Source organism: Sander vitreus, unplaced genomic scaffold (assembly GCF_031162955.1).
Source record: "Sander vitreus isolate 19-12246 unplaced genomic scaffold, sanVit1 ctg275_0, whole genome shotgun sequence".
In the NCBI taxonomy this organism is placed as follows: Eukaryota; Metazoa; Chordata; class Actinopteri; order Perciformes; family Percidae; genus Sander; species Sander vitreus.
In genome coordinates, this window is record NW_027595438.1 from 110001 (window position 1) to 125000 (window position 15000).

Sequence of the window (15000 nt, forward strand, 5' to 3'; positions counted from 1 at the left end):
TGGCAACCAGAGGGTCAAAGGTCAGAGGGATGGCGAGAGAGAGACAGACACACACACACACACACAGACACAGAAAGTGGGAAGTAACTAGTTACATGGTAAAGGTAATTGTAATCTATTACCTGGGAGCAGACGGCTGGCTTGGCGACCGTGACCTCATCCTGACCAGGTCGGATCGAGCGCTGGGATTGGACGACATGACCTGCTCTGGCACGGAGAGGGTGGAGCTGTGGAAGTCCCGCCTGAAGTCTGGACACGCCGCGAGAAACACGGAGAGAAACACGGAGAAAGTTAGGAGGAAACATGCAAGGACCGAGAAACATGACGACTGTCAGTCCTTCCAGAAACACGACGACTGGCAGTCCTTCCAGAAACACGACGACTGGCAGTCCTTCCAGAAACACTACGACTGTCAGTCCTTCCAGAAACACGACGACTCTCCTTCCAGAAACACGGCCACTGTCAGTCCTTCCAGAAACACTACGACTGTCAGTCCTTCCAGAAACACGACGACTGGCAGTCCTTCCAGAAACATGACGACTGGCACTCCTTCCAGAAACACGACGACTGGCAGTCCTTCCAGAAACACGACGACTCTCCTTCCAGAAACACGACGACTGTCAGTCCTTCCAGAAACACGACGACTCTCCTTCCAGAAACACGACGACTGTCAGTCCTTCCAGAAACACGACGACTGGCAGTCCTTCCAGAAACACGATGACTGGCAGTCCTTCCAGAAACACGACGACTCTCCTTCCAGAAACACTACGACTGGCAGTCCTTCCAGAAACACTACGACTGGCAGTCCTTCCAGAAACATGACGACTCTCCTTCCAGAAACACTACGACTGGCAGTCCTTCCAGAAACACTACGACTGGCAGTCCTTCCAGAAACACGACGACTGGCAGTCCTTCCAGAAACACGACGACTGGCAGTCCTTCCAGAAACACGACGACTGGCAGTCCTTCCAGAAACACGACGACTGGCAGTCCTTCCAGAAACACTACGACTGTCAGTCCTTCCAGAAACACGATGACTCTCCTTCCAGAAACACTACGACTCTCCTTCCAGAAACACGACGACTGTCAGTCCTTCCAGAAACACTACGACTGGCAGTCCTTCCAGAAACACGACGACTGCGTCCTTCCAGAAACACGACGACTGGCAGTCCTTCCAGAAACACTGACGACTGTCAGTCCTTCCAGAAACACGACGACTCTCCTTCCAGAAACACTGCGACTGGCAGTCCTTCCAGAAACACTACGACTGTCAGTCCTTCCAGAAACACGACGACTCTCCTTCCAGAAACACGACGACTCTCCTTCCAGAAACACGACGACTGGCAGTCCTTCCAGAAACACTACGACTCTCCTTCCAGAAACACTACGACTGTCAGTCCTTCCAGAAACACGGCGACTGTCAGTCCTTCCAGAAACACGACGACTGTCAGTCCTTCCAGAAACACGGCGACTGGCAGTCCTTCCAGAAACACGACGACTCTCCTTCCAGAAACACGACTACTGTCAGTCCTTCCAGAAACACGGCGACTGGCAGTCCTTCCAGAAACACGACGACTGTCAGTCCTTCCAGAAACACTACGACTGTCAGTCCTTCCAGAAACACGACGACTGGCAGTCCTTCCAGAAACACGGCGACTGGCAGTCCTTCCAGAAACACTACGACTGTCAGTCCTTCCAGAAACACGACTGTCAGTCCTTCCAGAAACACGACTGTCAGTCCTTCCAGAAACACTACGACTGTCAGTCCTTCCAGAAACACGGCGACTGTCAGTCCTTCCAGAAACACGACGACTGGCAGTCCTTCCAGAAACACTACGACTGTCAGTCGTAGTGTATGACTGGCAGTCCTTCCAGAAACACGGCGACTGGCAGTCCTTCCAGAAACACGACGACTGGCAGTCCTTCCAGAAACACGACGACTGTCAGTCCTTCCAGAAACACTACGACTGGCAGTCCTTCCAGAAACACTACGACTGGCAGTCCTTCCAGAAACACGACGACTGGCAGTCCTTCCAGAAACACGACGACTGGCAGTCCTTCCAGAAACATGACGACTCTCCTTCCAGAAACACTACGACTGGCAGTCCTTCCAGAAACACGACGACTGGCAGTCCTTCCAGAAACACGACGACTCTCCTTCCAGAAACACTACGACTGTCAGTCCTTCCAGAAACACGACGACTGTCAGTCCTTCCAGAAACACGATGACTCTCCTTCCAGAAACACGACGACTGTCAGTCCTTCCAGAAACACGACGACTGTCAGTCCTTCCAGAAACACGGCGACTGGCAGTCCTTCCAGAAACACTACGACTGTCAGTCCTTCCAGAAACACGATGACTGGCACTCCTTCCAGAAACACTACGACTGTCAGTCCTTCCAGAAACACTACGACTGTCAGTCCTTCCAGAAACACGGCGACTGGCAGTTAGCAGCTAGCTTAGCATTAGTCAAAGCGTTGACATATGAATGGTACATTAGCTAGGTCATTATTAGTCAAAGTATTGACATATGAAAGGTACATTAGATAGCTCATTATTAGTCAGTGTTGACATATGAATGGTACGTTAGCTAGCTTAGCATTGGTCAAAGCGTTAAAATATGAACGATACATTAGCTAGCTTAGCATTAGTCAAAGTGTTGACATATGAAAGGTACATTAACTAGCTTAGCATTAGTCAAAGCGTTAAAATATGAACGATACATTAGCTAGTGTAGCATTAGTCAAAGTGTTGACATATGAATGGTACATTAGCTAGCTTAGCATTAGTCAAAGCGTTGACATATGAAAGGTACATTAGCTAGCTCATTATTAGTCAAAGTATTGACAAATGAAAGGTACATTAGCTAGCTCATTATTAGTCAAAGTGTTGACATGAAAGGTACATTAGCTAGCTTAGCATTAGTCAAAGTGTTGACATATGAAAGGTACATTAGCTAGCTTAGCATTAGTCAAAGTGTTGAATTATGAACTATACATTAGCTAGCTTAGCATTAGTCAAAGCGTTGACATGAAAGGTACATTAGCTAGCTTAGCATTAGTCAAAGTGTTGACATATGAAAGGTACATTAGCTAGCTTAGCATTAGTCAAAGTGTTGACATATGAAAGGTACATTAGCTAGCTCATTATTAGTCAAAGTGTTGACATGAAAGGTACATTAGCTAGCTTAGCATTAGTCAAAGTGTTGACATGAAAGGTACATTAGCTAGCTTAGCATTAGTCAAAGCGTTGAAATACGAACGATACATTAGCTAGCTTAGCATTAGTCAAAGTGTTGACATATGAATGGTACACTAGTTAGCTTAGCATTAGTCAAAGTGTTATCATATGAAAGCATCAAACTGTAATTAACAAAAGTAACAAAATGTATTTTAGATGAGAGGAGAAGGAGAAGGTTTCTACCGGGACGTTATTGGAAACAACCACTGGGATTGACTTTCTACCAAGTTGCAGGTATTGCAGTGCATTATGGGACATGGAGTTCACCTGATATCACCCCGATGCCATCTTCACAGTCGTAATCTGAAAACGAAGGGAGAGAGAGAGAGAGAGAGAGAGAGAGAGAGAGGATAAGTGTAATCCTCATTAATCCTCTAGAGGAAGGTCACACACACACACACACACACACACACACACACACACACACACACACACACATATACACATGTTTTTTGTGTGTATGTGTCTGTGTGGTGTGTGTGTGTGTGAGTGTCTCTGCGTGTGTGTGTGTGTGTGTGTGTGTGTGTGTGTGTGTGTGTGTGTCTGTGTGTGTGTGTATGCGTCTGTGTGTGTGGTGTGTGTGTGTGTGTGTTTCTGTGTCTGTGTGTGTGAGTGTCTCTGCGTGTGTGTGTGTCTGCGTGTGTGTGTGTGTGTGTGTGTCTGCGTGTGTGTGTGTGTGTGTGTGTGTGTGTGTGTGTGTGTGTCTCACTGTGCTGTTGTCCTCTCCTCTGCAGGTAGGGGGCGCTGGGCAGCGAGGAAACGTCGTGCAGCTGCAGTTTGTACCAGTGAGGCTGATCGTCCAACAGAGCCGACTCCATCTCTACCAGCACCTGAACACACCAGACAGTTAACGTCCACGAAAAGTTCTGTTGTTGCTGCTGACAGACTCAGATTATTATTCTAAGTGTCTGACAACATTATGGGATGGATCCCTACAGAGATAGACCTTTTAGTTAAAGAGTAAGATCCTTTTAGTTTAACATGAAACAGCCCCAAAATCACCATCACCAAACTACACCAGACTCCATGTAAATAGTCAGGACTTTTAGCGTGTATAGAGCCAGCATATCTCCACCAGACTCCATGTAAATAATCAGGACTTTTAGCGTGTATAGAGCCAACATATCTCCACCAGACTCCATGTAAATAATCAGGACTTTTAGGGTGTATAGAGCCAGCATATTTCCACCAGACTCCATGTAAATAATCAGGACTTTTAGCGTGTATAGAGCCAGCATATTTCCACCAGACTCCATGTAAATAATCAGGACTTTTAGCATGTATAGAGCCAGACTCCATGTAAATAATCAGGACTTTTAGTGTGTATAGAGCCAGACTCCATGTAAATAATCAGGACTTTTAGTGTGTATAGAGCCAGACTCCATGTAAATAATCAGGACTTTTAGTGTGTATAGAGCCAGCATATTTCCACCGGACTCCATGTAAATAATCAGGACTTTTAGCGTGTATAGAGCCAGCATATTTCCACCAGACTCCATGTAAATAATCAGGACTTTTAGCGTGTATAGAGCCAGACTCCATGTAAATAATCAGGACTTTTAGCGTGTATAGAGCCAGCATATCTCCACCAGACTCCATGTAAATAATCAGGACTTTTAGCGTGTATAGAGCCAGCATATCTCCACATGTAAATGGGTGAATTAAGGGTTTATTTCAACCAAACCAGAGTGGTGATTGTTGGAACAGTGGAAAGATGAACCAAGACGGCTTTTGATAGTTTCATTTAGTTTATGTCCACTTTGAATGAAGTGTGTTTTACGATGATAAAAGTCCTGATTATTTACATGGAGTCTGGTGTAGTTTGGCGATGGTGATTTTACTCTTTAACAGAAAGGTTGATCTCTGTGGGGATCCTGTCCATACGTTCTCCGTGTGTTCCTACCTCTCCCAGGAACTGGTTCTCCTCCTCCCGGACCCGGGCCTGGTCCCAGACCGTCAGCTCCAGCATCCAGTCTCTGAACTCCCTCTGAGGGACCGGAGAGTACATGAAGGTCTGGTTCCACCTCGGCTCCACCGACTTCTTCACCGTCTTTGTTCGCCGCTTACTCTTATCACTGCAACAACGGGAGACAACCAGCAACCAATCACAGAGAGGAGAGACACCCAGCAACCAATCACAGAGAGGAGACACCCAGCAACCAATCACAGAGAGGAGAGACACCCAACAACCAATCACAGAGAGGAGAGACACCCAACAACCAATCACAGAGAGAGGAAACACCCAGGATCCAATCACAGAGAGAGGAGAGACACCCAGCAACCAATCACAGAGCAGAAAAACAACGTGGTTCAACGTTATGTGGAAAGAAATTTCTACTTGCCCAAAGTCCATTCTACTAAACCCCTTAGAAGATTCTTTTCAAGGAAAAAAAACCATAAAAAAGCATTTGAATTTAACAAAAAAACCCGACAAAAACAGTATTTTCTAAAGCCGCCTATAAACGATTGGGGGCGTTACCCCTGGCGTCGCGCACCGCTCAGATTTGCCGCTTTGCGCTGCACTGTGAGGGAATTATGTCTAAAACGAGGCCCTGAGGCAGGGGTGTCAAACTCAGCTCCCCTAAGGGCCAGACTAGAAAATGAGAATCACATTACGGGCCAGACATAGAGTTTATTGCTTCATTTTGTGTCTCAGTTTGTCAACCTATCAGCGAGACACCTGCTCGAGAGCTACTTTTTATAGAACCCTACTGTATGAGGTAACGTTACTACATGTTGGAGACCCCTGCTGTACGAGGTAACGTTACTACATGTTGGAGACCACAAATGTATGAGGTAACGTTACTACTTGTTGGAGACCCCTACTGTATGAAGTAACGTTACTACATGTTGGAGACCACAAATGTATGAGGTAACGTTACTACTTGTTGGAGACCCCTGCTGTACGAGGTAACGTTACTACATGTTGGAGACCCCTGCTGTACGAGGTAACGTTACTACTTGTTGGAGACCCCTACTGTATGAGGTAACGTTACTACATGTTGGAGACCACAAATGTATGAGGTAACGTTACTACTTGTTGGAGACCCCTACTGTATGAGGTAACGTTACTACATGTTGGAGACCCCTGCTGTACGAGGTAACGTTACTACTTCTTGGAGACCCCTGCTGTACGAGGTAACGTTACTACTTGTTGGAGACCCCTGCTGTACGAGGTAACGTTACTACTTGTTGGAGACCCCTGCTGTACGAGGTAACGTTACTACTTGTTGGAGACCCCTGCTGTACGAGGTAACGTTACTACTTGTTGGAGACCCCTGCTGTACGAGGTAACGTTACTACTTGTTGGAGACCCCTGCTGTACGAGGTAACGTTACTACTTGTTGGAGACCCCTGCTGTACGAAGTAACATTACTACTTGTTGGAGACCCCTGCTGTACGAGGTAACTTTACTACTTGTTGGAGACCCCTGCTGTACGAGATAACGTTACTACTTATTGGAGACCCCTACTGTACGAGATAACGTTACTACTTATTGGAGACCCCTACTGTACGAGATAACGTTACTACTTATTGGAGACCCCTACTGTACGAGATAACGTTACTACATGTTGGAGACCCCTGCTGTACGAGGTAACGTTACTACTTGTTGGAGACCCCTGCTGTACGAGGTAACGTTACTACTTGTTGGAGACCCCTGCTGTATGAGGTAACGTTACTACTTGTTGGAGACCCCTGCTGTACGAGGTAACGTTACTACTTCTTGGAGACCCCTGCTGTATGAGGTAACGTTACTACTTCTTGGAGACCCCTGCTGTACGAGGTAACGTTACTACTTCTTGGAGACCCCTGCTGTACGAGGTAACGTTACTACTTGTTGGAGACCCCTACTGTATGAGGTAACGTTACTACTTGTTGGAGACAAGAGTATACTCACTATAACACTACACAGTGTTGGGAAGGATACTTTCAAAACGTATTCCGTTACAGAATACAGAATATATGCCCAAAAATGTAATTTGTAACGTATTCCGTTATTCTGAATACTTGGATTACTTGATTAAGTATAGGAATGCGGCCATCACATCCAGCTTACTAAACAGGCCTGTTCTGGTGTGTTCTTCTGGTCCAACTGGCTGAATGTGGACCTGAACAAGCAGATAGATTGTTGTATTTGTAGTCCCGAACTGCAAACTACAAAATTTCACGTGCAGCTGTAAGTATTTTCATATTGGGGCTTCTGGGAAATGCATGGAGAGTGAATGAACTCGTGAAACAGAGAAGTATCACGGAATGAAGTTACTCATAATTTGTATTCTGAATACGTAACGAGGGTACATGTACTCCGTTACTCCCCAACACTGACACTGGACTACACCACTTTTATACAGATCTTTATGTCCGTCTCCAGATGAACAGCGGCCTCAGGGAACCAGAGACCGTTTAAGAGAGTTTACCTTCTGTCTGGCAGCAGGTAGATGTTAACGTAGGGGTTTCTGGGGCGCCCGTCGTCTCGGATCGGAAGTTCTTTGGCTCCGAGAACGGTGACGATCAGCTGTTGACCCACTTTATCGTACCACAGCTTCACCTGCATAGACACACACACATTACACACACACATCACAAACACACACACACACACACACACACACACCACACACACACACACACACACACACACACACACACACACACACACACACACTATACATCACCTTTGAGTAACTAAGTCTAAAGCTAACCTACCAGCTACCTCTCTGACTGCTGTATATATCATATATATATATATATACACACATATATATACAGGTGCTGGTCATATAATTAGAATATCATGAAAAAGTTGCTTTATTTCAGTAATTCCATTCAAAAAGTGAAACTTGTATAATATATTCATTCATTACACACAAAGTGATATATTTCAAGTGTTTATTTCTTTTACTTTTGATGATTAGAACTGACAACTAATGAAAACCCCAAATTCAGTATCTCCGAAAATTAGAATATTGTGACAAGGTTCAATATTGAAACACCTGGTGCCACTTTAATCAGCTGATTAACTCCAAACACCTGCAACGGCCTTTAAATGGTCCCTCAGTCTAGTTCTGTAGGCTACACAATCATGGGGAGGACTGCTGACTGGACAGCTGTCCAAAAGACGACCACTGACACCTTGGACAAGGAGGGCAAGACACAAAAGGTCATTGCTAAAGAGGCTGGCTGTTCACAGAGCTCTGTGTCCAAGCACATTAATAGAGAGGCCAAGGGAAGGAAAAGATGTGGTAGAAAAAAGTGTACAAGCAATAGGGATAACTGCACCCTGGAGAGGATTGTGAAACAAAACCCATTCAGAAATGTCGGGGGGGGGTTCACAAAGAGTGGACTACAGCTGGAGTCAGAGCTTCAAGAACCACCACGCAGAGACGTATGCAAGACCTGGGTTTCAGCTGTCGCATTCCTTGTGTCAAGCCACTCCTGAACAAGACACCGCGTCAGAAGTGTCTCGCCTGGGCTAAAGACAAAAGGACTGGACTGCTGCTGAGTGGTCCAAAGTTATGTTCTCTGATGAAAGTACATTCAGCATTGCCTTTGGAAATCAAGGTCCTAGAGTCTGGAGGAAGAGAGGAGAGGCACAGAATCCACGTTGCCTGAAGTCCAGTGTAAAGGTTTCCAGAGTCAGTGATGGTTTGGGGTGCCATGTCATCTGCTGGTGTTGGTCCACTGTGTTTTCTGAGGTCCAGGGTCAACGCAGCCGTCTACCAGGAAGTTTTAGAGCACTTCATGCTTCCTGCTGCTGACCAACTTTATGGAGATGCAGAGTTCATTTTCCAACAGGACTTGGCACATGCACACAGTGCCAAAGCTACCAGTACCTGGTTTAAGGACCATGGTATCCCTGTTCTTAATTGGCCAGCAAACTGGTCTGACCTTAACCCCATAGAACATCTATGGGGTTAAGGTCAGGGCAGCAAACTGGTCTGACCTTAACCCCATAGAACATCTATGGGGTTAAGGTCAGGGCAGCAAACTGGTCTGACCTTAACAGACCCAACAATGCAGAAGAGCTGAAGGCCACTATCAGAGCAACCTGGGCTCTCCTAACACCTGAGCAGGGCCACAGACTGATCCACTCCACGCCGCATTGCTGCAGTCATTCAGGCAAAAGGAGCCCCAACTAAGTACTGAGTGCTGTACATGTTCATATTTTTCATGTTCATACTTTTCATGTTTATACTTTTCAGTTGGCCAACATTTCTAAAAATCCTTTTTTGTATTGGTCTTAAGTAATATTCTCATTTTCTGAGATACTGAATTTGGGGTTTTCATTAGTTGTCAGTTATAATCATCAAAAGTAAAAGAAATAAACACGTGAAATATATCAGTCTGTGTGATGAATGTATACATTATACAAGTTTCACTTTTTGAATGGAATTACTGACATAAATCAACTTTTTCATGATATTCTGATTATGTGACCAGCATGTGTATATACAAAAAAAACTATCTCTCTCATACCTGGATCCGAGGAACCAGCGGGCGCCTGTTAGCCACCTGAAACACACACACACACACACACATTGATGCAGTTAAATCACTGAGAGCGGATTGGTTGGGCCGTGCGGTTGTGCAGTGCATGCTGGGTAAACTTACGGACACTGGCCCGGACAGAACGCCGGGGCTGATGGGAGACGGAGAGACTTTCTGACAGTCAAAGGAACCTGCAGAAAACAGAGATTAAACTGTGTGTGTGTGTGTGTGTGTGTGTGTGTGTGTGTGTGTGTGTGTGTGTGTGTGTGTGTGTGTGTGTGTGGTGTGGGTGTGTGTGTGTGTGTGTGTGTGTGTGTGTGTGTGTGTGTGTGTGTGTGTGTGTGTGTGTGTGTGTGTGTGTGTGTGTGTCTGTCTGTGTGTGTGTGTGTGTGTCTGTGTGTGTGTGTGTGTGCTGTCTCTGTGTGTGTGTGTGTGTGTGTGTCTGTGTGTGTGTGTGTGTGTGTGTGTGTGTGTGTGTGTGTGTGTGTGTGTGTGTGTCTGTGTGTGTGTGTGTGTGTGTGTGTGTGTGTGGTGTGTGTGGTGTGTGTGTGTGTGTGTGTGTGTGTGTGTGTGTGTGTGTGTGTGTGTGTGGTCTGTGTGTGTGTGTGTGTGTGTGTGTGTCTGTCTCTGTGTGTGTGTGTGTGTGTGTGTGTGTGTGTCTGTGTGTGTGTGTGTGTGTGTGTGTGTGTGTGTGTGTGTGTGTGTGTGTGTGTGTGTGTGTGTGTGTGTGTGTGTGTGTGTGTGTGTGTGTGTGTGTGTGTGTGTGTGTGTGTGTCTGTGTGTGTGTCTGTGTGTGTGTGTGTGTGTGTGTGTGGTCTGTGTGTGTGTGTGTGTGTGTGTGTGTGTGTGTGTGTCTGTGTGTGTGTGTGTGTGTGTGTGTGTCTGTGTGTGTGTGTGTGTGTGTGTGTGTGTGTGTGTGTGTCTGTGTGTGTGTGTGTGTGTGTCGTCTGTGTGTGTGTGTGTGTGTGTGTGTCTGTGTGTGTGTGTGTGTGTGTGTGTGTGTGTGTGTGTGTGTGTGTGTCTGTGTGTGTGTGTGTGTGTGTGTGTGTGTGTGTCTCTGTGTGTGTGTGTGTGTGTGTGTGTGTGTGTGTGTGTGTGTCTGTGTGTGTGTGTGTGTGTGGTCTGTGTGTGTGTGTGTGTGTGTGTCTGTCTGTGTGTGTGTGTGTGTCTGTGTGTGTGTGTGTGTGTCTGTCTGTGTGTGTGTGTGTGTGTGTGTGTCTGTGTGTGTGTGTGTGTGTCTGTGTGTGTGTGTGTGTGTGTCTGTGTGTGTGTGTGTGTGTGTGTGTGTGTGTGTGTGTCTGTGTGTGTGTGTGTGTGTGTGTGTGTGTGTGTGTGTGTGTGTGTGTGTGTGTGTGTGTGTGTGTGTGTGTGTGTGTGTGTCTGTCTCTCTGTGTGTGTGGTCTGTGTGTGTGTGTGTGTGTGTGTCTCTGTGTGTGTGTGTGTGTGTGTGTGTGTGTGTGTGTGTGTGTGGTGTGTGTGTGTGTGTGTGTGTGTGTGTGTGTGTGTGTGTGTGTGTGTGTGTGTGTGTGTGTGTGTCTGTGTGTGTGGTGTGTGTGTGTGTGTCTGTCTCTCTCTGTGTGTGTGTGTGTGTGTGTGTGTGTGTGTACTCACTGGAGTCCAGCTGCAAGATGTCTGCGCTTCTGGAAACTTCTCTGAAAAAACAAGCAATAAAACATGTTTAACGGTAAACTATTTACATGATGAGGTCTATTGCTTAATTAAAAACCTGGATTATACATCTGAAGTATTGTTAGAACATTTTCAGTCTCGGTACCGATACCGTGACCTCGATCCCGGTTCCTAAAACGATCCTTTTTTCTATACCAATTTCATTAAACAAAAAGAAATTACAACACTACACATTACAGCCCAAATATTAGTATTTATTGTTCAGCTTCTACCACGTGAGCCTCTACGATGCGTAACATTAGACAGCCAATCAGCAGCATTATTAGATCTTGGTAGAAGCATGCTGCGTGCTGATTGGCTCACTCCTTAAGGTAGGTTTCCACACAGCGAAATGTTGCTTCGCTCTCAATGATGGTGAATGGAGCTCTCATCTCGACCAATCGGGGCGAATCGTCGAGGGGAGCGAAACAACGTTGACGAAAGTTTAACTTTATTCAAATGAGGACCACTAGAGAACCAATCAGGTCTGCGTGTTTGTGTTTGGAGGCGGGACTTACAAACAAAGTCTGACCAAGATGGCGGAGGTCATCAGCGCTGTATCATGAACATTAGTATGTGATTAAAATGTTTCTACATAAACATTGGTACTTGTATCAACACAAAGGGCACATACACCACTAAACAGACCACTGTAGATGTTAGTTTAACACTCAACCTGTTCAGCTAGCCGACAGGCTAATCGCTAGCATGTTCGGACATTGGATTTCATTGTAAGCCTAGCCAGGCAGCTAGCTAGGCTACTTGTGCATTTGTTTGATTACATGTTTTGTTGGCGAACATTGACGCTTGTATCAACATGGATTTCACAAGCTACAATAGCAATGATAGCTTGCTAGCAAACTACCTGCTAGCTACCTAAGCTACCTAGCTTCAACCCTCTCTGCTAGCTACCTATGCTGCCTAGCTTCAACCCTCTCTGCAAGCTGCCTGTGCTACCTAGCTTCAGCCCTCTCTGCTAGCTGCCTATGCTACATAGCTTCAGCCCTCTCTGCTAGCTGCCTGTGCTACCTAGCTTCAGCCCTCTCTGCTAGCTGCCTGTGCTACCTAGCTTCAACCCTCTCTGCAAGCTGCCTGTGCTACCTAGCTTCAGCCCTCTCTGCTAGCTACCTATGCTACCTAGCTTCAGCCCTCTCTGCTAGCTGCCTGTGCTACCTAGCTTCAACCCTCTCTGCTAGCTGCCTATGCTACCTAGCTTCAACCCTCTCTGCTAGCTGCCTATGCTACCTAGCTTCAACCCTCTCTGCTAGCTGCCTATGCTGCCTAGCTTCAGCCCTCTCTGCTAGCTGCCTATGCTACCTAGCTTCAGCCCTCTCTGCTAGCTGCCTATGCTACCTAGCTTCAGCCCTCTGCTAGCTGCCTATGCTGCCTAGCTTCAACCCTCTCTGCAAGCTGCCTGTGCTACCTAGCTTCAGCCCTCTCTGCTAGCTGCCTATGCTACCTAGCTTCAACCCTCTCTGCAAGCTGCCTGTGCTACCTAGCTTCAGCCCTCTCTGCTAGCTGCCTATGCTACCTAGCTTCAACCCTCTCTGCTAGCTGCCTATGCTGCCTAGCTTCAACCCTCTCTGCAAGCTGCCTATGCTACCTAGCTTCAGCCCTCTCTGCTAGCTGCCTGTGCTACCTAGCTTCAGCCCTCTCTGCTAGCTGCCTGTGCTACCTAGCTTCAGCCCTCTCTGCAAGCTGCCTATGCTACCTAGCTTCAACCCTCTCTGCTAGCTGCCTATGCTACCTAGCTTCAGCCCTCTCTGCTAGCTGCCTGTGCTACCTAGCTTCAGCCCTCTCTGCTAGCTGCCTATGCTACCTAGCTTCAGCCCTCTCTGCTAGCTGCCTGTGCTACCTAGCTTCAGCCCTCTCTGCTAGCTGCCTGTGCTACCTAGCTTCAACCCTCTGCTAGCTGCCTATGCTACCTAGCTTCAGCCCTCTCTGCTAGCTGCCTATGCTGCCTAGCTTCAGCCCTCTCTGCTAGCTGCCTATGCTACCTAGCTTCAGCCCTCTCTGCTAGCTGCCTATGCTGCCTAGCTTCAACCCTCTCTGCTAGCTGCCTATGCTACCTAGCTTCAACCCTCTCTGCTAGCTGCCTATGCTGCCTAGCTTCAACCCTCTCTGCAAGCTGCCTATGCTACCTAGCTTCAACCCTCTCTGCTAGCTGCCTATGCTACCTAGCTTCAGCCCTCTCTGCTAGCTGCCTATGCTACCTAGCTTCAACCCTCTCTGCAAGCTGCCTGTGCTACCTAGCTTCAACCCTCTCTGCTAGCTGCCTATGCTGCCTAGCTTCAACCCTCTCTGCAAGCTGCCTATGCTACCTAGCTTCAGCCCCCTCTGCTAGCTGCCTGTGCTACCTAGCTTCAGCCCTCTGCTAGCTGCCTGTGCTACCTAGCTTCAGCCCCTCTGCTAGCTGCTATGCTACCTAGCTTCAGCCCTCTGCTGCTATGCTGCCCTAGTGCTAGCTGCCTGTCACTCCAGCCCTCTCTGCTAGCTGCCTATGCTACCTAGCTTCAGCCCTCTCTGCAGCTGCCCACTGCTAGCTGCTCATGCCTATGCAATTCAGCCCTCTCTGCTAGCTGCCTGTGCTACCTAGCTTCAGCCCTCTCTGCTAGCTGCCTATGCTACCTAGCTTCAGCCCTCTCTGCTAGCTGCCTATGCTACCTAGCTTCAGCCCTCTCTGCTAGCTGCCTGTGCTACCTAGCTTCAGCCCTCTCTGCTAGCTGCCTATGCTACCAGGTAGGTGCTCACCCAGAGCAGTATTTGGAGAAGTTGGAGATAGCAGGATTGGATACCAACCAATAATTCTTCCTCCCTCCGTTTTCACGGACCTCATTAAATCACAGAGTCTGCCCGACTTCAGTCCACACGATCTGTACCACTATGTGGTATACGGGGTACCCCCATATACTGGTGCTGGTCTGTACCACTATGTGGTAAACGGGGTACCCCCATATACTGGTGCTGATCTCTACCACTATGTGGTATACGGGGTACCCCCATATACTGGTGCTGATCAGTACCACTATGTGGTAAACGAGGTACCCCCATATACTGGTGCTGATATGTACCACTATGTGGTAAACAGGGTACCCCCATATACTGGTGCTGGTCTGTACCACTATGTGGTATACGGGGTACCCCCATATACTGGTGCTGATCTGTACCACTATGTGGTAAACGGGGTACCCCCATATACTGGTGCTGGTCTGTACCACTATGTGGTATACGGGGTACCCCCATATACTGGTGCTGATCTCTACCACTATGTGGTAAACGGGGTATCCCCATATACTGGTGCTGATCTGTACCACTATGTGGTATACGGGGTACCCCCATATACTGGTGCTGATATGTACCACTATGTGGTAAACAGGGTACCCCCATATACTGGTGCTGATCTGTACCACTATGTGGTAAACAGGGTACCCCCATATACTGGTGCTGATCTCAAAGCTTTAAAAGTCTGGATGCTTCCCAGTTCTTTGTAGCTGGCTGGGTTACAGGTACGATGCTACGCTAACGGCGGGGGAGGTACCTCATAATGCTAAAGATAAGACATCAAGCCTATGTTGAGATTTGACCGGTGGATATAACGACGC

General features: G+C 47.3%; 1 protein-coding gene across 1 annotated transcript in view; it reads right to left on the bottom strand.

The window, feature by feature from the left end:
* The window catches only part of LOC144513552 (regulating synaptic membrane exocytosis protein 2-like), a 36190-nt gene that overhangs the window by 18332 nt on the left and 2858 nt on the right, over positions 1–15000 (bottom strand). The window contains exons 5-11 of the mRNA XM_078244655.1: positions 9854–9881; positions 9719–9754; positions 7660–7790; positions 5145–5316; positions 3942–4071; positions 3509–3622; positions 123–249 (exon numbers count right to left, since the gene is read on the bottom strand). Coding sequence (XP_078100781.1) covers positions 123–249; positions 3509–3622; positions 3942–4071; positions 5145–5316; positions 7660–7790; positions 9719–9754; positions 9854–9881 — 738 coding nt within the window. The remainder of the gene's footprint in view (positions 1–122; positions 250–3508; positions 3623–3941; positions 4072–5144; positions 5317–7659; positions 7791–9718; positions 9755–9853; positions 9882–15000) is intronic.